Source organism: Notolepis coatsorum (genome assembly GCF_963971535.1).
Source record: "Notolepis coatsorum genome assembly, chromosome: 5".
NCBI classification, from domain to species: Eukaryota; Metazoa; Chordata; class Actinopteri; order Aulopiformes; family Paralepididae; genus Notolepis; species Notolepis coatsorum.
The window spans coordinates 105,996,651-106,022,992 of NC_140169.1; the positions used below are offsets into that span (position 1 = coordinate 105,996,651).

Here is a 26,342-nt window from a genome sequence, read left to right on the forward strand (position 1 = left end):
AGTTCACATGAAGAGTTTCACGTGAAGAGTTTCACGTGAAGAGTTTCACATGAAGAGTTTGACATGAAGGGTTTCACATGAAGAGTTCACATGAAGAGTTTCACGTGAAGAGTTTCACATGAAGAGTTCACATGAAGAGTTTCACATGAAGGGTTTCACATGAAGAGTTTCAGATGAAGAGTTTCACGTGAAGAGTTTCACATGAAGAGTTTCAGATGAAGAGTTTCAGATGAAGAGTTTCAGATGAAGAGTTTCACATGAAGAGTTTCACGTGAAGAGTTTCACGTGAAGAGTTTCACATGAAGAGTTTCACATGAAGAGTTTCAGATGAAGAGTTTCAGATGAAGAGTTTCACATGAAGAGTTTCACATGAAGAGTTTCACGTGAAGAGTTTCAGATGAAGAGTTTCACATGAAGAGTTTCACATGATGTGTTTCAGATGAAGAGTTTCAGATGAAGAGTTTCACATGGTCTCTGACAAGAACAAATTACAGGTTGAAAAAACCCTCAGCTCAGAACTAAGCAAAATCTGCATATGGCTCGCTGATAACAAACTATCATTACACATGGGCAAAACAGAGTCCATTCTCTTCGGTTCAAATAACAAACTCAGCAAGACCGACGGCTTCTCAGTTACAGTGGGTGACAATATTGTCACAAGGAAAGAAGATATTACCTACCTGGGTTCCATCCTAGAGGCAAATCTTTCCTGTGACAAAATGGCATCCAATGTAATAAAAAAAGTCAACCAACGAACTCGTTTCTTGTACCGGATCTCCTCACTGGTAAACAAGAATACCCTGAAGACTCTAGCAGGAGCACTCATTCAAGGGTACTACGACTATGCTTGCACCTCATGGTACCAAAGCACCTCAAAGGCGCTAAAAACAAAATTACAAACATCTCAAAACAAACTGGTCAGACTACTGCTTGACCTTACTCCTAGAACCCACCTCACCCCTGCCCACTTTGACAACCTAGGATGGCTTAGAGTAGACGACAGAGTACAGCAACTTGCAATGGGCCTGGTCTACAAGATACACTACACGACCAAGGTACCCATGTACATGACTAAATACTTCCCAAAGGTCAGTGAATACCACGATCACAACACCAGAGGGAGCTCCACAAATCATGTTAAACCCAGATTCGGCTCAAACAAGGGACTAAACACGTTTCGCAATTATGCCACATCAATGTGGAACGCCCTACCCAAAGCTGTAAAGGAATGTGAATCACTACCCACTTTCAAAAACACTCTCAAAAAACACCTAAGGGAGACTGCAACTCGAAACTGGCCCCTGTAAATGTCCGAACACAACCCCCGCCAATGTACAGTAAATTACCAAGTATGGTCTTGTCAATAATCCAATGTACAGTGTTGTTTGTACAGTTGTACAGTGTCCCCCACCCACCCCTCCTACCCACCCCCCCCCCACCCACCCAACCACCTCCAATGTACAGTCCAATGTACAGTCCCATAATCCAATGTACAGTGTTGTTTGTACAGTTATACAGTGTCCCCCACCCCTCCTACCCAACCCCCCCCCCCACTCCTACCCCCCCCCCCCCCCCCAACCACCTCCAATGTACAGTCCCACCCCCACCTACCCAATCCAATGTACAGTTTCTACGCCTAATGTATATACTCTTTTCTTTCTGGACTCTTTTTGTATCACAAATACAGTACTGTAATTGCAAATCTGGTATGTCATAAATGTATAGATGTAGCAGTACTGTCTATCTGTATGTCATGTATGTCATATATGTTACGATGAATTGGAAATGGGGGACCCTGGTGGAAACAAGACGAAAGTCTTTCTCTGGTCTGCATCCCCTTAACAATTGTATGTATTGAGCTGTACTGCACTGTACCCATTCTGCAATCTGTTAATAAAGTTTTCATTCATTCATTCATTCATTCATTCATTCATTCAAGAGTTTCAGATGAAGAGTTTCAGATGAAGAGTTTCACGTGAAGAGTTTCACATGAAGAGTTTCACATGAAGAGTTTCACATGAAGGGTTTCACGTGAAGAGTTTCACATGAAGTTTCACATGAAGAGTTTCACGTGAAGAGTTTCACATGAAGAGTTTCACATGAGGACCTCAGATGCAGTGAGGCAAAACATTTCCTTGTCCTACAGTATGTCCACCACAGAAACCAGACTTAAAATATTAGCAATTCAGATTGTCTCTCTGTAGGTTTCTTTAAGCTGACACTGTGGTACATTTATAGTGCTTAACTTTAAAATCACCAGCAACACAGTTCATGTTGGACGTCAGTGTTTTAAGTCCAATACAAAACGCTATGGAGTTGGGCTGCCCCATCTTAGTCCATCAATCACTCGGTTTGGTCTTAGTCGACCAAGCCTTTTAAAATTGATTAGTCATTTTCCTGCTATCTTCCATGCTGAATAAGTTATTTCCTGAAAATTGATAAGCATGTCTCTGGCAATAACTAGATTTAAAATGATAAACATCTCTGGTAAGTACTAGATTTTAAATGATAATGATAAGCACGTCTCTGGCAATAACTAGATTTAAAATGATAAACATCTCTGGTAAGCACTAGATTTTAAATGATAATGATAAGCACGTCTCTGGCAATAACTAGATTTAAAATGATAAACATCTCTGGTAAGCACTAGATTTTAAATGATGAGCACCTCTGTGGTAAGCTCTAGATTTAAAGAGGCCCTTCTGCATGACTACGACTATTAGTTAAATAAGAATGTCTTTAGTTGTTTAGTTTTAATTTAGTTGATATATTCCATTTAATTTTATTCTACCTTAATTGTCTGTTAATGTTGTACCAAATGACCAAAACAAATGACTTGTATGTGCATGTCACTTGGCAATAAAGACCTTTCTGATTCAGATTTTGATTCGATTGAGGACAGCCTTAGTAGGAATATCAGTATGATTCAAGGTTAAATAATTAAATATATATAAATATTATATAGTGAGGTATTTAGCAGGCATCTACCAACTAACCTTGCTGTATGTCTTTCATCTCCAGGTGGAGACTTGAGATCAGGATGCCTACGGCCTGGGAACGTTTACCATCCAACAGCTTAATGATCTGGACACACACACACACACACACACACACACACACACACACACACACACACACACACACACACACACACACACACACACACACACACACACACACACACACACACACACACACACACACACAACCACACACACACACACACACACAGAAACACTGTTACCATGACTACCGCTGAGCGGGGTTGTACATGCTACGGTTGTAAATGTGTAACCCTGCCACTGACCATTAGGGACCCATTAGTGGAAGGTCAGTTGTCGAGAGAAGAGAAGGGCAGAACAATGAACGCCATATGCTGTTGTTTTAAAGCACTACTTGCACATTTGCAAGCAGAGCTGTAAGTATAGGACGACGTGGCCTATGTATCTTGGATACTACTGGTGGAAAACCCCAAGGGACTGATGCAATTATCCCTTCATCTAGTCAAATCTCCTGGAGCAAAAAACGATAGTTCTCGCTCCAAATGTTGAGTCTCCAAATACGTAATGGAATTACAGCACTGTCTCCCTGTGTCTGGAGCTTAGTGTCTGATGCTGGGAAACGGATACGTATTATGTCAGCAGCCAACAATTACAAATCAAGTCTTGCCCTATATCCCACAGACACGTATGACCCAGTCTTGGTTAGAGTCCTCGGCATCATCCCCCCCTCTAGTGGACAAACGATGCACTACTGTTCTAGCAGATGATATAACCTTCTTGGCTTTGGCCTTCCTCTCGTAGGCCTCTGACAGAGGCTTGGACCTGGTGTGTGTGGTGGCCTTGGCGAAAAGGTCCTCAAACTCATCTGCGTTGATGATGTTCGGCTCCTCTAAAGAGTTCCACAGGGTCTTGTTGCTAAGGAACAGTGACAGAGAGACAGAAGTTGTAATTCGGGTAGTAGAGGAATACTATAGACAAATATTGAGTTCACGTGTGCTAGTTAGATTTGATGAGTCGTTTAAGTTTATCGGCTCAGTTTAGCTTTATTCAACTCTAGATTTGGGATCAATAAAGCCATGGTGTCGGTGAACAGATTTCTGTGTTGAAAGTGACTTCAGTTGAGTATGTGGGCCTAAGGCTATGTTCACACTGTAGGCGAAAGTGGCCCAAATCTTTTTTTTGCTCAGATCTGTTTTTTTATGACAGTGTGAACAAGCACAAATCACATTGAATCTGATCTTTTCAATTCAGATTTGGGCCAAGTCCATGTGGTCCTAAATCAGATACAGGTCTGATCTTTTACAATGCGACCTCAGTGTGAACAGTCATGCGACTTTAATGCGACTTTTACATCACTCTAGATTGACATTTGTCACAATTTATTACGTCCATCTTCGGGTAAGTTAAGGAACATGACCAGTTCACACTGAAATCTGATATTGGCCACATTTAAAGAATAATGTGAACAGCCAAACAGAAAAAATCGGATCTGAGCAATAAATCTAAACTGAGCACTAAGGCTTGCAGTGTGAACGTGGCCTAAGTTAGTTATGCTTGAGAATACTGCTTAGAATGTGACAGAGTATAATACTGTTAAAAATTGTGCCAATTGTTTTTTTTCACTTTGGCGGGTGGAACTATTTTCTCAGACTATGTTTGAACCGGAGAGAGCCACACATACAGCAGGAGACTGTGGTTGGCTGAAGCGCATGCTTGGCTGCATAACACAACGTAACGTGGATGTTTTGAGTTCTGAGAGATGAGGTGGCCTTTCAAACAGCGGTTCAGCTTTCAGTGGGACAGGAGCAAGCCAGCAAACACACCTCCGGTCTGGACCTAGTCTTGGTCTCTGATGGTGGGAAACTGGCAGTGGCATCTAATCTGTAAGCCACCCAGCGTGTGTTATAGGAAATGGTCTGCAAAGCATGGATCTTATTGCGCACATATAAACGAGAAGCACAAGTTTAAACACTTAAAGGAACACACCAACATTATGGGAAATGCGCGTATCGTCTTCTACAGAGTCAGATGAGAAGATAGATACCACTTTCCTCTCTGTGCGTTCAGTAGGAAGCTATCCGGCTGCAAGCTAGTCGAGTATTTATTCATCACCAGTAACTGAACATGAGCTAGTAACTAACTCAGCTCAAATCAAGCTTACACTGTGTGTGAGCTGAACATATACATAATCATGTATGTAATCATGTAGAGCATGATTTGTGATTTGTCATTTTGCATATTATTTCTATTATAAGAGGAATAGTACAACACAAATAAATCACTGGCTGAGTGGCTGTACATTTGTATTAAGCGTTAATTGTATTATTGTACGTTGCAATGATTTAACCCTTTCACTACCACACTACAGACGGCTGTGGTAGTGAAAGGGTTAACTTGGTCGTGAAAGGGTTAACCCTTTGTCGTGTGGCAGTGAAAGGGTTAAAGTCCCAATCAGTGATCTAAATGTACAGAGATGTAAATGTTCTCTAGTTGATTGACTCAGGACTAATGGCCCTTTCAGATACAAATTGACAAGGATATCGCTGTCTGTGCTCCAATTATTTCCGACGGCTTCCGCTGAGCACAACGACAACCTTTTTAATGCGTCGAGCAGAGCACGGGTGCAGCGCTCCGCTCGGCAACAAGAGGCAGCCAGCCAGACTGAGGAGGAAAAGTTGATACTAGCAGCACTATCATCACTTCCTGGGGATTTTAAAGACCTTTACACTTCTCATCGTTGACAATGTATCCCTATAGAGTTAGCCCGGGGCTGTCAACCTACTTGCTGTCTTGGATCTGTATTCTGTTCCAGTAGAGAGGTTTCATGCAACAGGATGGCTCCACGGTCTGCTTCCTGGGAGCTTTGTCCAGCATTGGAGGGGGAGGGGGAGGCGGTGGTGGGGGAGCCATGCCTGGCATGTGTGTCGGTGGCAGTGGCGGGGGAGGAGGAGGTGGTGGCGGAGGCGGAGAGACCTCTGTGTGGTTTGGAACAGAAGGAGGTGGGGGGGATGGGGGAGGAGGGAGTGGAGCGGGTATGTCGGCTGATGATGGGATCTGGGGAGGTGGTGGTGCTGCTGGTGATGCCCGTGACAGACGTTCCCAAGGGAGAGGAGGAGAGGGGCACGGGGAGGAGAGGGATATCTCTTCCCTCTCTCCGGCCAGGCTAAGGCTGATGGAGGCCAAGTCGAGTTTCTTAGTCACGTTTTGGGGCTCGGGGCTTCGAGAGGCCTCCTCACTCCCGGCGGTCATGATGAAGGTCTCTCGGTCCGTCTGGATGCACACCGTGCGGGAGGCTCTGCGTACAAAGTCATCGCTTGTGGATACGCCGACATCACGGAGATCCCTGCGGGGTTGGGAGAGCTCAGCCTGGAGCCGGGCCAAGACGGCCTGGAGGTGGTAGACAGAGTCTTCATTCTCCACCCTCACTCTGGACAGCTCCTGGCCATAGTCCTCCTAAAGGTAGTGTCAGTTAGAACAATCATAGAGATGAAGAAACATATAAATCAATGATAGTAAGAAGAAGAAGAAGAAGAAGAAGAAGAAGAAGAAGAAGAAGAAGAAGAAGAAGAAGAAGAAGAAGAAGAAGAAGAAGAAGAAGAAGAAGAAGAAGAAGAAGAAGAAGAAGAAGAAGAAGAAGAAGAAGAAGAAGAAGAAGAAGAAGAAGAAGAAGAAGAAGAATGTCCAATCCTATTCACAAATGCATTACATTTGATTCCTCTCCAGGGCTATGGAGTTCCATGAGACCATGCAAAGAAGGTCAAGAAAATATATTTTTCAATTCACAGTTAGGCTTTAGAATTCACACTACTTCACACACACACACCTGTAACTTCTCCACTTCCTCGTTGCATTCTCTCTTTAGCTGCAGGAGGGCAGCCTGGTGTTCTGAGGAGGGAGGGTTGAACAGAAAATAAGAGAAGGGAAGGGAAGAGAAGAGAAGGGAAGGGAAGAGAAGAGAAGAGAAGGGAAGGGAAGAGAAGAGAAGGGAAGGGAAAAGGGGAGTGAGAGAGGAGAGATGTACTGTATATGTCTCAGGGTACTGCAACAGAAAATGATGCTTTCACAACTCACACAAGTCTATGCAAGTCAGTTCCCACTCTTGTGTTTTGTACAAGTCCATCTGACCACTAGCCCCTTTCGTGACTGTGATGCACCGAGTGAATCCACAGTCACTCTCAGCTACGCCGCGACCAGGCTAAAAAGAAACTACCAAGCGTGATCGGGGGACTCGGGGTGGGTCAAAAATATATCAGATATGAATTTCATAGATACCCAGTGTACAATATGGGTTTAACACAGCTTTACAGTGGGGTCTGGAAGCATTTGGCTGCCTGGTGCGCATGCGCGGTGACACCAATGGCGGAAATAGACGGCTCGCTCTGTAAGTACCACTCGTTTTGTAACAATGATTTAAACTGTTTATTAGCAACTCCGAGCTTCCAGACCCCACTGTAAAGCTGTGTTAAACCCATATTGTACGCTGGGTATCTTTGAAATTCATATCTGATATATTTTTGACCCACCCCGAGCCCCCAGATCACGCTTGGTAGTTTCTTTTTAGCCTGGTCGCGGCGTAGCTGAGAGTGACTGTGGATTCACTCGGTGCATCACAGTCACGAAAGGGGCTATCTGACCACCTGCAGGGAAACAGCTTAAGGTTTTGCACACATTCCTTTAGACAGTTATTGAGATTAAATTAGTTTCAATATGGCCACCAGTGATGTCATTGGGGACGTTAAATCCCTGTGTTAATTACAGCTCAATTAATTGATAATAATAATAAGAATAATAAACGTTATTTGTATAGCACCTTTCATAAAAGAATTGCAGCTCAAAGTGCTTCATAGCAGTAAAAAAAGACATGAGCACAAAATTGGCAGATCAATGCATGATGTGCAGACATAAAATAAGTATAAAACGAGCATAAAATAGATAGCAGCTAAATAGACAAGGTCAAGATAAGGAATAAAGCATTAAATCACATGGTTTTTCATATTATGATCTTACATCTTAACACATTGTGGGGCGGTGTGGCTCAGGGGTAGAGCGGGGCGTCCAATGATCGAAGGGTTGGTGGTTTGAATCCCGCTCAAGCCCATGTCCATCCCATTGCCGTTGTGTCCTTGGGCAAGACACTTAACCTACTTGCCTCGTATGAATGTGTATGCATGTGAATGAATGTTGATGGTGGTCGGAGGGGCCGTAGGCGTTGATTATTCGCCACGCTTCCGTGAGTCTGCCTCAGGGCAGCTCTGGCTGCAATTGTAGCTTACCACCACCGGTATGACTGTGTATGAACGAATAATGGACTCTGTGAAGCGCTCTGAGTCAGAGCAACAGTCAGTCAGAGAAGAGCGCTATATAAATCCAATCCATTATTATTATTATTATTGTTTGCCAAAAACGTAGATCTACGGTTCTGTCGCCCGATCGTTGAGTGCCGGAAACGTAGATCTACGTTTCTGTCACAGTATTTTATTAGCTATTGCCATTCATAATTCAGCGGGGCACCTTGTGCATACTGTTCTGAGTGTGTCTGAGCTGGCAGACGGTCTTATACCGCCCTCTAACGCCTTCCGGCATTATTGCACCCCGTTAGAAACGGGTTCGTTTATTTTCCCTACCGAGCTGCGGCGTGGGGGCGGGTCCTAAACACTCCGGCAAAACACACGCTTGTAGGGATGGTTTGGACTACTGACCCCGCCTGCCCGTTGAACTGCAATGCCCAACAACGTCGGAGACAGGATCGCTGTGGATAACTGGAATGGCGATGAGATTATTGGATTCTTTTTTTTGCATTACTTCAGAGACCAGGTAAGGACACCATATATCAGGGGTCAGGAACCTTTTTGACTGGGAGAGCCATAAAAGCCAAATATTTCTAAATATATTTCATTGAGAGCCATATAGTATTTTTAACGTATAATAAATTAAATATGTCTTACTTTTAATGCGACTTCTGGTGCTGCATGGTTTTGCTGATGGCCTTGTAATCTGGTTCATACGTGCTGAGGTTGAGCTTCATGCAGGCGTTGAGGCTTCCATCAGTTAAACGTGAGCGTAGGTTGGTCTTAATGTTCCTCATATGCGAGAATGACTGCCCATATGCATATGTAGAGCCAAACATGGTCAATACGGCAATACTCACGCTGCATTGTGTGGTATGTCACAGGAAGCTCGTTCCAAGTTTTAAGAATCAGCTGGTCTTCAGGTTGAAGATTTTTAATTTCTGTCCACTTGTGTTCCCTCGCCAGCTCTGCTCGCTATATCTTCAGCTACAGATACTATTAGCTGTATCTTCAAAACTAATTTCTGTTTACTTTAAAATGACACAGTATTATTAAGAAATATCACAAGTATTTTTTTTTTTACTCAAAAATGTCTGGGAGCCATATGCTGTCACCAGAAGAGCCATATATGGCTTGCGAGCCATAGGTTCCCGACCCCTGCCATATATGAAAGCTTGCGTTGATCTGATCTGATATTTATTTCTACAGCTATTGAAGCTATCTGTGTTTTATGTGTATGGCTGTTTGCCGTTGGGTTGCAGGGGGGGGGGGGGGGGGGGGGGGGGCGCCGGTCTAAATCACATTGCATGCGTGCACGACGAAGGATAATAGTGATGATCTATCGTTGATTTCAGGAAGATCCGATAATCTGGCGAAAGGTGACAACGTGTTTATTGAATTACACAAAAACGCTGTTTTCGTGTCTTTTCCCTGGAATTGCTCAGAAGCGGCCGGACTATGTTCATATTCAAAACGGAAATGTACGGATGAAAAAATAATCTGTTTTTTGCAAGTTGACCAGAAGCAGCTCAGACTCGAGGGCGTTATTAGACCCATAGCTATACTATAAAATATAGGTTTAGCTCTACAAACTACAACTACATTTACATGGGTTTAATGGGCGGCACGGAAGGGGTGTGGCACTCAATGTGTTAATAGGCCTCTTTGTTTACGGTTTGTGAGTAAAATAGTGCAGTGCAATACAATAGTTAGTCAAATAGAATAGACAGAGTAAATGATGCAATAGTGCAGTGCAATAAAATAAAATAGCTCTCATTTACAATACAATAATCACAGAGTTGATGGATAATGAGTCTAGGCGGCACAGTAAGATAAAATGAGCATATACCGTAACTGACACATACTTTGACAGGAAGTGCATAAAATAGGCAGAATAAAAATAGTGTAGCCAAAATCCTGATAATTAGTTTCTTCTATATTATCTTTATAGTGTCACACGTATCTTTCAACATGCCGGGCACTCTTAATTCAGAAACGTATATTTGATCTTTATAGTGTCGTACGTATCTTTCAACATGCCGGGCACTCTTAATTCAGAAACGTATATTTTATCTTTATAGTGTCATACGTATCTTTCAACATGCCGGGCACTCTTAATTCAGAAACGTATATTTTATCTTTATAGTGTCGTACGTATCTTTCAACATGCCGGGCACTCTTAATTCAGAAACGTATATTTTATCTTTATGGTGTCGTACGTTTGATTGATTGCTTGATTGATTGATTGAAAAGTGTATTAACAGATTGCAGAATGGGTACAGTACAGTACAGCTCAATACATACAATTGTTAAGGGGTTGTAGACCAGAGAAAGAATTTCGTCTTGTTTACATCATGGTCCCCCATTTTCAATTCATCAGGACATATATGACATACACGACAGTACTGCTACATCTATCTACATCTACTGCTACGTATCTTTCAACATGCCGGGCAATCTTAATTCAGAAACATTAATTATTTAATTAACATTAATTAAATTATCCTAAATATTACCTGCATTAAAACTATCCAAAATATTAACATTTGAAGAGTTGGCCTCCCTGATATAATTTAAATGCCTGAGTTTTAAGCTGTCTTTTGAAGATATTTAGCTTCCCTGATGTTTTTGGGCAGTTTGTTCCAAAGTTTTGGGGCGTAGTTGACAAAGGCTGCATCACCGATCTATTGATTGATTGATTGATTGAAAAGTTTATTAACAGATTGCAGAATGGTGTGAGGTTTCTGTCCTTGCCTTCTCACTCGTTCTGTTCCTTTAACCACCCTCGCTTTGTTTTCATTCATTTTTTCTGTCAAGTATTTCAATTCCCTCGTTCACACGTTTCTCCCCGCTGACGTCATCTGAGACGTCGCTGATTGGTTCCCTCACTTCCCCACGCTTTTCAATCACATTCCCCAGCTGTCACTGCCTTTCAATCAATCGATCCCTCATTATTTATACCCCGTTTCCCCACCCTAAGTTGTTGGTTCGTCTTGATTTGTTCGCTGGATGTTTTTCCCCGTTGCTTCTGTTTCACTGTGCTATTCTCCAGGAAATTCCTAGAAGCCTTCGCTTGGATACCTGCTCCGTGGCGCGCGCTCGCCTCCACTGTTTGTTCCTGTTCCTTTACGCAGCTCGTCTGGGTGAGTTTTTCTAGATTGACTGTCTTGACCTATTTCCTATTTTCGTGTGTAACCTTTACACTGAAGTCTACCACCTTTTTGTCAGACAGTCACTCACCCAGCCATTATCGTTTTTGCCCTTTCCTTTATGGAATAATATTTCGGGATCTTCCACCTCCCACTGTGTATTTACACGAAGATATTATTTCACTTTTGGACTGTGTTGGATTTTTGCTCACTGTGTATTTACACGAAGATATTGTTTTCACATTTGGACTGTGTTTGGATTTTTGCTCACTGTGTGTTTACACGAAGATAGTATTTCACATTTGGACGGTGTTTGGATTTTTGCTCACTGTGTGCTTACATGAAGATAATCACTTGGGCTGTTTTTGGAATATTGCACATCACTGTGTTGTTTAACACGAAGAATATAACACCCTGTCCTCCAGCTCGTTTCAAGTCTGCTCTGTCACTGACCCGTTCCCTCTCTCCCTCTCTCGGTCTTGCACAACATCTGAGAGGTCCGCCGTGAGAGTCTGCAGAGCGGTACAGAGGTCTGCTCCTGCTTCCCAAGACTACCCTTCCGGGAGAAGCTGCAGAGCAGCAGAACTTTGCCCCTTGTTCATTGTAACTGTTCTTGTTGACCTGCTTTCCCTGTTTCACTTATTCTAGTCACCAAATAAACAAGCCCTTGTATTTGGCAACTCTGAATCCAACTCTCTTGTGTCGTTGCGTTTGGGGTCGGTGTCAAACCATAACATTACGAACCAACCATGACGACCCCAGCCGACACAGAGGGGGTCAGAACCGCACTTGCATTTCAAGTCGAGTTGACCAGGGATCATGGTCTCCAACTAGAGCGGGCTGCGGCTGCGGTGCAGGACCTCAGGGACCAGGTCCTGCCTATGCAGGGTTCAATGGCCGCTATGGCGGGACAACAGTCCGAGATTCTCGCCCAGCTTAACTCGCTGGGCGACGCCGTTAATTCTTTTCATCTCTCACACCCTTCAGGAACATTCCCCGCAGCCCCAGCAGATCTCGCTCCTCGGGAACCCCTTCTCTCCGTCCCACGGCTGTTCGACGGTAATCCCGAGGAGTGTGCCACATTCATCATGCAATGTGAGTTGGTTTTCCGTCATCAACCAAGCCGTTTTTCTGCTCATGGGTCCCGAGTGGCTTATATAACCAACCTACTTTCAGGCCATGCTGCCCAGTGGGTCACTTCCTCCTGGGCAATGGAAGCAGATTTTTTGTTCTCCTACCCAGACTTCGTGGCGGAGCTCCGCAGAGTGTTCCATCATCCAGCCCGAGGTCTGGACCCTGGAGCCCGGTTGGGGACCTTCCAACAAGGGAGCAGCAGGGTGACTGACTATGTCATGGAGTTCCGACTGGCGGCGGTGGAGAGTGGATGGAACGAACCTGCTCTTCGCCTAACCTTCATTAGGGGGCTCAGTGACGCAGTCCGGGACCAGCTCGCTACCAGGGAGGTGCCCGACTCCCTCGAGGAGCTGTTTAGCCTTGTCATCCGTATTGACGGACGCCTCCTGGAGAGAAGGCGCGAGAGGACCCGACTGCCACCTCCTGAAGCACCCCGGACTCCTGGACGCCCCGTTCCCAACACTACTGATGGTAACAGGCTTCCCCGTCCGGTGCGCGAGGAGGAACCCATACCACTGGGACGCTCTCGTCTGAGCCAGGTGGTGCGTCAGGCAAGGCTCAGGTCCGATCTCTGCCTCTACTGCGGAGGTACGGGACACTTTCTCGCCGACTGCCCTATCCGGCCAAAAGATCGGGCTCACCAAGACCCCGGGAGATCCTGGTGAGCCGTTTTTCCCATTCCCAGCGCCGCGCACCACCTGACCATCTGTTGAGCGTCACCCTGGCCTGGGGGGACCAACGTGCCACGGTGGAGGCCCTCATCGACTCAGGGGCAGACGAGAACTTCCTCGACTTCGAGTTTGCCACCCAAGCCAACATACCTCTTGAGGCCCTTGTGAGGCCCTTGGAGATCTTTTCGTTGGACCAACACCGCCTGGCCGACATCTCTCAACGGACCGGCCCAGTCTTGCTGACCATTGCTGGGAACCACGTAGAGAGGATCCAGTTCCTCATTACCCAATCCCCCCTTGTCCCGGTGGTCCTGGGTAGGCCCTGGCTCGCGCTGCACGAGCCCCACATCGCCTGGGCCTCCGGTACCATCAGGGGCTGGAGCTCCTCCTGTCACGCCCGCTGTCTACAGGCGGCGTCTTGTCCCCCGCCCCGGAGACCGGCTGGTGAGTTGCCCCCGGATCCCTCGTCCGTTCCTCCCGAGTACCACGACCTCATGGAGGTATTCAGTAAGACCAGGGCTCAGTCCCTTCCACCTCACCGCCCCTATGACTGCGCCATCAACCTCCGCCAAGGGGCTCCCCTTCCCGGCAGCCGCCTCTACAGTCTGACTGCCCCGGAGAAGAAGGTGATGGATCTCTACATCTCTGAGTCATTGGAAGCAGGACTCATTCGGCCTTCCTCCTCCCCGGTGGCGGCCGGGTTCTTCTTTGTTGGAAAGAAGGATGGGGACCTGCGACCCTGCATCGACTATCGTCAGCTCAACGAGATCACCATCAAGAACAAATACCCCCTACCTCTCATGAGCTCCACCTTCGAGCCACTGACCCAGGCCTCGTTCTTCACCAAGCTGGATCTCCGAAGTGCCTATCATCTTGTCCGTATCCGTGAGGGCGATGAATGGAAGACCGCCTTCAAGACCCCCAGGGGCCACTATGAGTACCTTGTGATGCCGTTCGGTCTCACCAACGCCCCGGCGGTATTCCAGGCACTCATGAACGATGTCCTCCGTGACATGCTGGAGGTGTTCGTGGTGGTGTACCTGGACGACATTCTTATCTTTTCCAGGACCCTCGAGGAACACATCCTGCATGTCCGCCGGGTGCTGGAGCGCCTCCTCCACAATCGGCTCTTCGTCAAGGCGGAGAAGTGCCGTTTCCACTCCAACTCCGTCGACTACCTGGGCTTCATCGTGGAGAAGGGCTTGACCCGAGCGGATCCTCGCAAGATCCAGGCTGTGGAGGATTGGCCGGAACCCACCACTCGGAAGGAGCTACAGAGTTTCCTCGGGTTCGCAAACTTCTACCGAAGGTTCATCCGGAACTACAGCCAAGTGGCGGAGCCTCTTACCAAGCTGACCTCCCCCGCTCTGCCGTTCGACTGGTCCCCAGCGGCATGCGCTGCGTTCCGCTCCCTCAAGAGAAGGTTCACTTCCGCTCCTATCCTGCTCCACCCTGACCCCAAGAGACAGTTCATCGTGGAGGTGGACGCCTCGGATTCTGGCCTGGGCGCTGTCCTATCCCAGCGTTCTCCTTCCGACCAGAAGGTACATCCTTGCGCCTTCTACTCGCGTCGCTTCCTCCCCGCCGAGAGGAACTACGACACCGGCAATCGGGAGCTACTGGCGGTCGTGGCGGCTCTGGAGGAGTGGCGTCATTGGCTAGAGGGTGCCGAGGAGCCTTTTACCATCTGGACGGACCACAAGAACCTAACGTTCATCCGCGCTTCCAGGCGCCTCAACGGTCGGCAGGCGAGATGGGCCAGTTTCCTCAGTCGGTTCGACTTCTCGCTGACCTTCCGCCCCGGTTCCCGCAACACGAAGGCCGACTCCCTGTCCCGGATGCACTCCAAGGGGGCTCCACCCTTTGAGGACCCATCTCCCATCATCCCGGAGGCCCGAGTGGTTGGAGCCATCACCTTGGGCATCGAGGGTGTGGTGAGGCGTGCCCTACGCTTCCAACGTGCTCCAAGCAACGTCCCTAGGAGCCGTCTCTTCGTCCCTGACTCTGTCCGGTCCCAGGTACTGCTGTGGGGCCATACCAGCCGGTTCGCCTGCCACCCAGGCGTCCATCGCACGTTCTCCTTCCTGGCTCGTCGTTTCTGGTGGCCCACCATGCGAAACGACGTCAAGGAGTTCGTATTGGCCTGCGCGGTCTGTGCCCGCAGCAAGGCCTCTCACCAGGCACCCTCCGGGCTCTTGCAGCCACTTCCCGTTCCAAGCCGTCCGTGGTCACATGTGGCGCTCGACTTCGTCACTGGACTACCCTCCTCCCAGGGGAACACCTGCCTTCTGACCGTGGTGGATCGATTCAGCAAGGGGGTCCACCTCGTGGCCCTCTCCAAGCTTCCCTCAGCAGCCGAGACGGCGGACCTCCTGACGCACCACGTGTTCCGCCTTCACGGTTTCCCCCAGGACATCGTCTCTGACCGGGGGCCCCAGTTCACCTCCCAGGTTTGGCGGGCTTTCTGCAAGGGATTGGGGGCAACGGTCAGTCTCTCCTCCGGCTACCATCCCCAGACAAACGGGCAGACGGAGAGGATGAACCAGAGCGTGGAGTCTGCTCTTCGGTGTGTGGCAGCCGAGAGGCCGGCATCCTGGAGTCGTTTCCTTCCCTGGGTTGAATACTCGATCAACTCAATGGTCAGTTCCGCCACCGGCCTCTCCCCCTTTGAGGCCTCCCTAGGCTACCAGCCCCCTCTTTTTCCCGCACTGGAGACGGAAGTGGCAGTTCCCTCCGTGCAGGTCCACCTCGACCGCTGCCGTCGCGTTTGGGAGATCACCAGGACCGCGCTGCTCCGGACATCTGAGCGCGCCTGTCGTGGTGCCGACCGGCGCCGGGTTCCCGCGCCGACTTACCGCCCTGGGCAGAGGGTGTGGCTCTCCGCGAAGGACCTCCCGCTACGGTCCTCGGCCAAGAAGCTCAACCCTCGCTTCGTCGGTCCTTTCGAGGTCCTGAAGGTTCTCAGTCCGGCGGCCCTGCGCCTGAAGCTTCCTGCATCCATGCACATCCACCCCGTGTTCCATGTCTCCCGGGTTAAGCCCGTCTCCCTCAGTCCCCTTATGCCTCCGGCTCCTGATCCACCGCCTCCTGTGCTAGTGGATGGTCACCCCCAGTGGCAGGTCCGCCGGTTGATGGGCGTTCGTCGGCGGGGCCGGGGATTCCAATACCTGGTGGACTGGGAGGGTTACGGTCCTGAGGAGCGTAGCTGGGTCTCCCGGCAGCTCATCGTGGATCCCGGCTTGATCACCGACTTCCATCGGGCCCATCCTGACGAGCCGGGTCGGCCTGGTCGCCGGGCGGCTCCCGTTGAGGGGGGGGTACTGTGAGGTTTCTGTCCTTGCCTTCTCACTCGTTCTGTTCCTTTAACCACCCTCGCTTTGTTTTCATTCATTTTTTCTGTCAAGTATTTCAATTCCCTCGTTCACACGTTTCTCCCCGCTGACGTCATCTGAGACGTCGCTGATTGGTTCCCTCACTTCCCCACGCTTTTCAATCACATTCCCCAGCTGTCACTGCCTTTCAATCAATCGATCCCTCATTATTTATACCCCGTTTCCCCACCCTAAGTTGTTGGTTCGTCTTGATTTGTTCGCTGGATGTTTTTCCCCGTTGCTTCTGTTTCACTGTGCTATTCTCCAGGAAATTCCTAGAAGCCTTCGCTTGGATACCTGCTCCGTGGCGCGCGCTCGCCTCCACTGTTTGTTCCTGTTCCTTTACGCAGCTCGTCTGGGTGAGTTTTTCTAGATTGACTGTCTTGACCTATTTCCTATTTTCGTGTGTAACCTTTACACTGAAGTCTACCACCTTTTTGTCAGACAGTCACTCACCCAGCCATTATCGTTTTTGCCCTTTCCTTTATGGAATAATATTTCGGGATCTTCCACCTCCCACTGTGTATTTACACGAAGATATTATTTCACTTTTGGACTGTGTTGGATTTTTGCTCACTGTGTATTTACACGAAGATATTGTTTTCACATTTGGACTGTGTTTGGATTTTTGCTCACTGTGTGTTTACACGAAGATAGTATTTCACATTTGGACGGTGTTTGGATTTTTGCTCACTGTGTGCTTACATGAAGATAATCACTTGGGCTGTTTTTGGAATATTGCACATCACTGTGTTGTTTAACACGAAGAATATAACACCCTGTCCTCCAGCTCGTTTCAAGTCTGCTCTGTCACTGACCCGTTCCCTCTCTCCCTCTCTCGGTCTTGCACAACATCTGAGAGGTCCGCCGTGAGAGTCTGCAGAGCGGTACAGAGGTCTGCTCCTGCTTCCCAAGACTACCCTTCCGGGAGAAGCTGCAGAGCAGCAGAACTTTGCCCCTTGTTCATTGTAACTGTTCTTGTTGACCTGCTTTCCCTGTTTCACTTATTCTAGTCACCAAATAAACAAGCCCTTGTATTTGGCAACTCTGAATCCAACTCTCTTGTGTCGTTGCGTTTGGGGTCGGTGTCAAACCATAACATGGGTACAGTACAGTACATCTCAATACATACAATTGTTAAGGGGATGCAGACCAGAGAAAGACTTTCGTCTTGTTTCCACCAGGGTCCCCCATTTTCAATTCATCATAACATATATGACATACATGACATACAGATAGACAGTACTGCTACATCTATACATTTATGACATATCAGATTTGCAAATACAGTACTGTTTGTGATACAAAAGTGTCCAGAAAAGGAGTGTATATACATTTGACGTAGAAACTGTACATTGGAGGAGGTTGGTGGGGTGGGGTTGGGTGGGTTGGGTGAGGGCTGTACATTGGAGGTGGGGGGGGGGGGGGGGGGGGGGGGGGGTTGGGTAGGGGACACATACACATTTTACACTGTACATTGGAATGTTGACAAAGCCTTACTTGGTCATTTACTGTACAACTAGGTTAGGACATTTGTAGGGGCCAGTTTCGAATTGCAGTCTCACGTAGGTGTTTTTTGAGAGTGTTTTTGAAGGTGGGTAGTGATTCACATTCCTTTACAGCTTTAGGCAGGGCGTTCCGCATTGATGTGGCATAATTGCGAAACGTGTTTAGTCCCTTGTTTGAGCCGAATCTGGGTTTTACATGATTTGTGGAGCTCCCTCTGGTGTTGTGATCGTGGTATTCACTGACCTTTGGGAAGTATTTTGACATGTACATGGGTACCTTGGTCGCGTAGTGTATCTTGTAGACCAGGCCCATTGCAAGTTGCTGTACTCTGTCGTCTACTCTAAGCCATCCTAGGTTGTCAAAGTGGGCAGGGGTGAGGTGGGTTCTAGGAGTCAGGTCAAGTAGTAGTCTGACTAGCTTGTTTTGAGATGTTTGTAATTTGTTTTTTAGTGCCTTTGAGGTGCTTTGGTACCATGAGGTGCAAGCATAGTCGTAGTACCCTTGAATGAGTGCTCCTATAAGACAAGGTATTGGTATTTTTTCATCTAAGTAATTTCATGGAGCGCAAGGATTCAACAATGATATCACTAGTGGCCATATTCAAACTAATTTACTCTCAATAACTGTCAGTAACTAAATTGATGTGTGCAAAACAGTTTTTTGGATATGTGTGAGATACCATGTGCATGTGGAAAAGGAGAAAATTATCAATATATATTTGCTACATAAATAAATAAATAGTTCATGCTCTCTCAATAAAAGAGGCATTCAAGGCCAGTATTGAAGGACACACTTGTTGAACCATATGAATTATTCCACAAGATGGCAGTAGATCTCCAAAAGTAATCAAGTTTATCTACAGCAAAAGCCAAGCAAAATCAATATTAGACAGCAGACTCGGTTGACACTTTAAAAAAAAAACAGCTCAAAACGTACCTTTGTAAACTAGCTTTTAAATGAATTAATAGCTTTATTGTCTTATTTCATATGGATAACATTTGAAGACATGATTGTACTGTAAATGAGAGCTATGGCTTTGGCTGGGCCTTTCCTGGAGTTGGGCGCTGGTCTCTTGCATGTGCTTTGATGGATTTTGGTTGGTTCATCGTTGGGCTCCCTCGGTTCGCTGGCGTTTTGGGGATTCCTTGTGTGGGGGGCTCGCTACGGCTTCTGCTGTGTTTCGGGGTGTCCCGGGGTGCTGTGGGGGGTTCTTCATGCGGGGGGTCCCTGAGGTGTCGGTGGGTTGGGGGAGTTCAGTGGTGGGGACTGGCCGGGGTTCATCGGGGCACGTGCGGGAGGCTGGTGTTCAGCTCTGGGGGGGGTTTGGTTGGAGCCTATGGTGCCTATGGCTTTGGCTGGGCCTTTCCTGGAGTTGGGCGCTGGTCTCTTGCATGTGCTTTGATGGATTTTGGTTGGTTTTCATCGCTGGGCTCCCTCTGTTCGTTGGCGTTTTGGGGATTCCTTGCGTGGGGGGCTCACTACGGCTTCTGCTGTGTTTCGGGGGGGGGCCCGGTGTCGTCTTGGACCGTTCCGTGGTGCTGTGTGTCTTCTCATTTGACCACTGTTGTGTCTGTCTGCTGTCTACTTGAGTGTTTGGAGTCGTTGCCTTACTGCGTGGCTCCTTTGGTGTGGCTGCAGGTCCTGGGGCGCATGACGTGTCATTCCTTCATAGAGTTTGGGGGTGAGAGCGTGGAGTTCGCTGGTTTCCTCGTGGTGGCAAGGTCACCGGGACCGGGGGAGATGGGGTGGCCCGTGGGGGTGGCACTCCCGTCGCCAACACTGTACTTATTGTACTTATTTTATGCCGATTCTTATGTCTGCACTTTTCTACATTGCACTACTTTTATTGTCTTTTATACCTATTCTTATGTCTGCACTTTATGCATTGCTTTTATTCTGTCAACTGTATGCTAATTGTATGCCCATGTTCATTTTATGCTATTTGCTGTGAAGCACTTTGAGCTGCAATCCATGTATGAAAGATGCTATATAAATAAAGTTACTATTATTATGAATTAGTCTTTGAACTTTTTACCTTTTTAAAACTCATATTGCATATATTGTAGCTACATGTTTAGATTCATTGTACTGTACTGTACTGTACTGTTCTCCTCAGCCTTGCAGCAGCGACATCAACAGAAAACGTTATAGAAATAGCATACAAGCCGACAAAGGATCAATGGATAGAGTTGGTAGAGGGGATACAGGAAATGGAGAGAATCACACATCTGCTGAGGCTGCAAGAAGAAAAGTTTGAATGGAAATGGGGAAAACGGGAAGAATACAGGAGGGGAAGTAACAACATCACAGAGGTTTGAAAAGGATACAAGGAAATGAATAAAAATGTAAATAAATAATGCAAATGTAGAATGGACCGAAGGACCCATGTCACACTTTTTCTTTACTAATTTGTTGTCTATTTGTTTTAATTTATGTACTGTGTATTGTCTATGAATGTTGTCTATGTATGTTGTTGAAAAAATGAAAATAAAAATTTAAGTTTAAAAAAAAGAAATAGCATACAAAATAGCAGCAGAAACCCATTAAAATAGCTCTAATTTGCAATACACTAATTTACAATACAACATTTACAATAATCACAGTGTGGGTGTGTGAAACAAAGATACGGTAGTTCTAGACGATAACCTAACACTCACAGCATGATGGGTGTACAGTTTGTGGTAAGAATTACAATCACAGTCTGGACGTTTGTGCAAAGTAGCAGCCGAAACAATGATAAAGTATACCACCAAGTTATAATATAATAATCACACTATGGGTGTAATGTGTGCAAGTGGCAGAAGAAACACGATAAATAGCACTAAATTGTAATACACAATTTAATAATCAATCAATCTATAATCAATAATGAAGTTATGGTATAGTACCGTGAGTGGGTAGTGGGCAGAGAGGCAGCAGGCCGTTATTTCTTCATGTTACTGCCTGGGGGGAAAAACTGTGCCTGAGCCTGTTGGTCCGGGCCCTAACACCTGTAGTCTAACCTGTACCGTTTACTAGATGGCACCGGCTGAAACACACTCAGGGGTGAATTCACAAAGAATGGATTGTGCGGTGCTAATAGCACCTTGACGCAATGCTGATGGAACGCAGTTACCACCTCATTTCACCCGTTGCGCCTCCTCTGTGAATAGCAAGCTGTGTTTCAGAGCTATTTGCGCTGGCTTAGCATCAGAGAAAGCAGCGCAATCCCTTTGTGAATTCGCCCCTCAGTCTTCCCATAGCTCAAATCTTTTGAGTATTCAGATTCTACAGGTAAATAAACCAGCTGGAAGCTGTACTGTCCGCATGTAGCTTATTGCCAGCGGAAGAGTGCAAGAATGCTTCCGCATTCGTCACCGCACGCCAGTACGGTAATGCGCCTTTCCTTTCGCCCCGCTCAGACAAATGCATGTAGTACATTGCAACACAACGCAGCATTTCCGCGTACATTGCAACGAATCACTTGGAGTTTGAAAGTGATATCAGAAGAAACTACTCAACCTCGGCTGTCTTTAACTATGAGTGAACACAACGCATTGTAACGTTAACGCAGCTGTCAACTGTACTTTACTATGGAATACATGTATTATTATCGCGACGCGTCGTCACAGACTAAACAGTGTTCTGGATTTTCCTACAATGGATTATTGATTGTAAATTGAACCCTTGCAGCACTGAAGAACCATTATGAATCTGTGTTAGAAAATGTTTTGGATCTAAATCACTTGGAGTTTGAAAGTGATATCAGAAGAAACTACTCAACCTCGGCTGTCTTTAACTATGAGTGAACACAACGCATTGTAACGTTAACGCAGCTGTCAACTGTACTTTACTATGGAATACATGTATTATTATCGCGACGTGTCGTCACAGACTACACAGTGTTCTGGATTTTCCTACAGTTAGAGTGTTGTGTTCAGTCAGACAGTAGACAAGTAGAGGTTGAGTACTTCATTATCTAAACATGGTAAGTTAGAGTGTTGTGTTCACTCATAGTTAAAGACAGCCGAGGTTGAGTAGTTTCTTCTGATATCACTTTCAAACTCCAAGTGATTTAGATCCAAAACATTTTCTAACACAGATTCATAATGGTTCTTCAGTGCAAGGGTTCAATTTACAATCAATAATCCATTGTAGGAAAATCCAGAACACTGTTTAGTCTGTGACGACGCGTCGCGATAATAATACATGTATTCCATAGTAAAGTACAGTTGACAGCTGCGTTAACGTTACAATGCGTTGTGTTCACTCATAGTTAAAGACAGCCGAGGTTGAGTCGTTTCTTCTGATATCACTTTCAAACTCCAAGTGATTCGTTGCAATGTACGCGGAAATGCTGCGTTGTGTTGCAATGTACTACATGCATTTGTCTGAGCGGGGCGAAAGGAAAGGCGCATTACCGTACTGGCGTGCGGTGACGAATGCGGAAGCATTCTTGCACTCTTCCTCTGGCAATAAGCTACACGCGTACTGTCCAGTCCACCACCGTGGGACTTCCTGTAACCTTTGGCATACTGTAAGTTATCAGGACATAATGTGATGGCTAGCCCTCTGCTGTGTACACACACAAACACACACGCACGCACACACACACACACACACACACACACGCACACACAGGGTGGAGGTATATTTACTTTACCATTAGAGCGTACTATTGTACTGTACAACAATCACAAGATACAAAAGAGTAAACACTGCCTCCTTCTTTACTGTTCTGGCTAAAGTAAACATCTCTCTCTCTGTGCTTTTGGCCATACAGATATGACTGCAGTGGTTTTCATGGGGTAAAAATGTATCCTACAATATATTGTTATATTTTGTGTGCCGATATTATATCAATACAGTGACGCCAAGTAAATATATATATATTTTACTGCAATAAAAATGATTGGAATGAGGTGAACAGACTGAAAAAAACACATTCTCTGTTGGGGGCACAATTTATAGTCAAGTCAAGAGTTTTATTTGTTAATAATAATCAAGTTATGGTCAGTGTGTGTTAATGAGACACTATGCAATTTGTTGTACATTGTTTCATGTACAATTGGTCAGTTTGTGAGCAGTAAGCTTTCATGTCAATTCTGTGAATAAATACATACTTTATTCCTGTTTTTTGCTTTTTTATGGGAATTTCTTTCTTCTTGATGAAATTTCTTGCAATATATTGATTATGACATGTATCGTCATATTATCGCTATCAACAGCCAAATATCGTCACAGTATGAGTTACTCGTATCGTCCCACCACTAAAATAATATCATTCTGGAATTACTCAATACAATACAAATTATCTCATACAAATCATTACAAACATTGCTAATTGAATGCTTTGGAAACAATTACCCCCCCCCCCTATTCAATATTTGCATAGGAATAATGATTGATTTTGTAATAAGATTTTACAAAAAAATAAATGTTTGTATAACGTTTATGTTCATATATTTTTGTATAACCATTACGGATGGTTACCGAATCCGGTACTTTTAAGGGTATTGACCGAATCACATCGGTATACTACCGAGTACCAATTCACGTGAGATCCACCGGTGCCACATTTCGGTACTGTTAAAAAATATATAAAAAAAAAGTCTGATGACGTCAACGTTTCGTTTACCACGTGTACGAAGTGTGCCGCACGTTCACGTCAACGTTCACGCGCACAATACACGCTTACGTAGGATTTGACTTGATTCAACAACAAAGCAGTAGGGGCAATGGCAAGCCGAAAACGGTCAGAAGAAGTGTGGTTACACTTTACAAAGCTAGATGCAGACAACTCTCACTGCAATATTATATATATATTAACAAATTGTTCTAAATAAATAATAATGATAATAAATCATTTGAAGTTTGGACAAATTATTTACAACTGAGGTAGATAAAAAATTGTTAGACTAAAGTACAGAAAAAAGGTACCGTTGGGTACCGGTATCGATTCACAGGTACCGGTATCGGTTCCAATGTGAACGGTAGCCCACCCTAATAACTATTGTGTTGATATACCTGCTTCTGTGTACTTCAGTCCAATCTTCCCCTCCTTCTCCTCCGGGGGCCAGATGGCGTGTAGACGCCCAGGAGTCCGCTCCTCTCCCTCACTTGCCTCTAACTGGGGGGCGATACAGAATAATAGAAGAAAGTCTTTACTAAAACATTAATAGAAGATGTTGAATCCTGTGAAACACAACAGTGTTAAAGGAACACGCCAACTTTTTGGGAAATTCGCTTATTTGCCATCTACCCTGGAGTTAGACAAGCAGATACATACCCTTTTCTGTAACAGCCGCACCGTTAGCCTAGCTTAGCGTCATTCACTGGAAGTAGGTGTGCCAGTTTTGGAGTTGTATTTGGAGTGTATTTCGTGACTGTTGGGAACTAGGCTACACTGGCACACCTACTTCCAGTGAATGATGCTAAGCTAGGCTAACGGTACGGCTGTTCCCTAAGCCTAATGCATGCACAGATAAGAAAAGGGTATGCATCTGCTTGTCTAACTCCAGGGTATATGGTAAATAAGCAAATTTCCCAAAAAGTTGGCGTGTTCCTTTAACTCATTCAGCGCCATACCCGACCATAGTCGGCTTTCGCCGCCAGCGGTTGAGCGCCAAACCCGACTATACTCCCTGTTCTAAACACTCAGCCGGAGCTCCCTGGCACATCTGCCTATGTTGGAATTGCAATGACGATCGAATCTCGCCAGGTGCCAGTATCGCCTACCTTATGAACATGCATGGGCCAGCTTATTACCAGCCCCACAGCCCCCAAACAACTAGGTACTCGTTGCGAGCAGCAGTGAGCAGGACACGTTCGACAATCGCGATCGCCTAGAGCGAACTATTGGATATTATGAAGAAGAAGACAAAACGGATTATATGGATGATTATGGATGATAAGGTGCATTTCCACCAGACTATGATGTTGGACTATGTTGGACTCAGCACTACTGGTAAAACGCTTTTTTACATGTTGGACTATAGATAGTGCTTGTCAAATGAGCCATACTATTGTCTCCATAGCTATAATATAGAATATACAATAGCTCCGCAATGATCGTGAAATATCGTGAAAATTGTCAAAAAAAAGGTGGTGCCAGGCAGTACAGATGGGGAAAGAGCATGGCGCTCAATGAGTTAATGACATGGGCAAAATAGTTTTATACTAGAACACTATTCAAAGTCACCAAAGAAAGTGCTGCTGTGCAGATTCCACACATCATAATACATTGCATACTTTGCCAACTGAGAGGCTTTTCTTCACTGAAGTCTTATTGGAGGTTCTGTCAAAGATGCCTCTCAGAACTTCTCTGTCGTTCTTTAACCTCTTCCTCATTGCCTCCAGGTCCAGCTTGTCTGTTGGATCCTTCTTTAAAGGCTTGGGAGTGAAGAAGGCTTTGAAGGCATCAAAGGCTGTCTCTGCACTGGAGACAGGAGGCGTTGTAGACTCTGAGGGGTCTGTGGGTTCCTCCATTTCTCCCCTCACGTCTTCCCTCTCTCTCACTCGACTATCGTCATTCTCATCCTCTTCCTTCATATCACCACTCTCTCCCTCTGACTCTGTGTCTGTCTCCCCCCTTTCTTCATATTTACTCTCTTCTTCTTTCTTTTCCCTGTTCAGGAACTGGGAAATTTGGCTCATGAGGCCTCCCTTCGGCTCAGTCTGAAGCGTGGAATCTCCTCGCCTCTTCTCGGGCTCGAGGGAGATTGCCCTCCTCGCTCTCCAAGACCGAGGTCTGATCTGGGCCACAGTGTCGTGCCCTGGTCCCGTTACCCCCTCCCTGAGGACTCTCAGGCCACTGAACAGGGCAGGGAGCTGGGCGGACTTGTCTGTCGGGGAACCCGGGAAGAAGGTTGCCTTGGAGGATCCAGTTGGAGACCAGCTGGAATAGGATAAGTTAGAGGACGAGATGTTGCTGCAGGATCTGGAGAGTCGGGAGACGTGGGCTATGGGACCTGTTTCATAGGAACTGTCTGGGAACATAACCGTCCACTCATCCTCTTCTTCACCCTCCTCATCTTCATCCTGCTGTGTACAGTGAAACGTCTCACTGCTTCTCTCCTCAGCCTGTTCCGAAGTCAATGTTTCTGATGCTCTAACCGGTTCTTCAGAAGCAGGTACCGTTGTGGTGAGATTTATCACCAGACCTCTGGTGTTGTTGGTGAGTCCACTAGCAGACCTCCCAAACTTTACTGAGAGATCAGGGTCAAAGACCACATACTCT

General features: G+C 46.2%; 1 protein-coding gene across 1 annotated transcript in view; it reads right to left on the reverse strand.

Moving 5' to 3' along the window:
• The window catches only part of fmn1 (formin 1), a gene marked incomplete at its 5' end in the record, with an annotated part of 81,030 nt that overhangs the window by 18,456 nt on the left and 36,232 nt on the right, over positions 1–26,342 (reverse strand). Inside the window, 6 exons of the mRNA XM_084314211.1 lie at positions 2,997–3,084; positions 3,776–3,917; positions 5,785–6,455; positions 6,826–6,887; positions 24,131–24,233; positions 25,355–26,042. Coding sequence (XP_084170337.1) covers positions 2,997–3,084; positions 3,776–3,917; positions 5,785–6,455; positions 6,826–6,887; positions 24,131–24,233; positions 25,355–26,042 — 1,754 coding nt within the window. The remainder of the gene's footprint in view (positions 1–2,996; positions 3,085–3,775; positions 3,918–5,784; positions 6,456–6,825; positions 6,888–24,130; positions 24,234–25,354; positions 26,043–26,342) is intronic.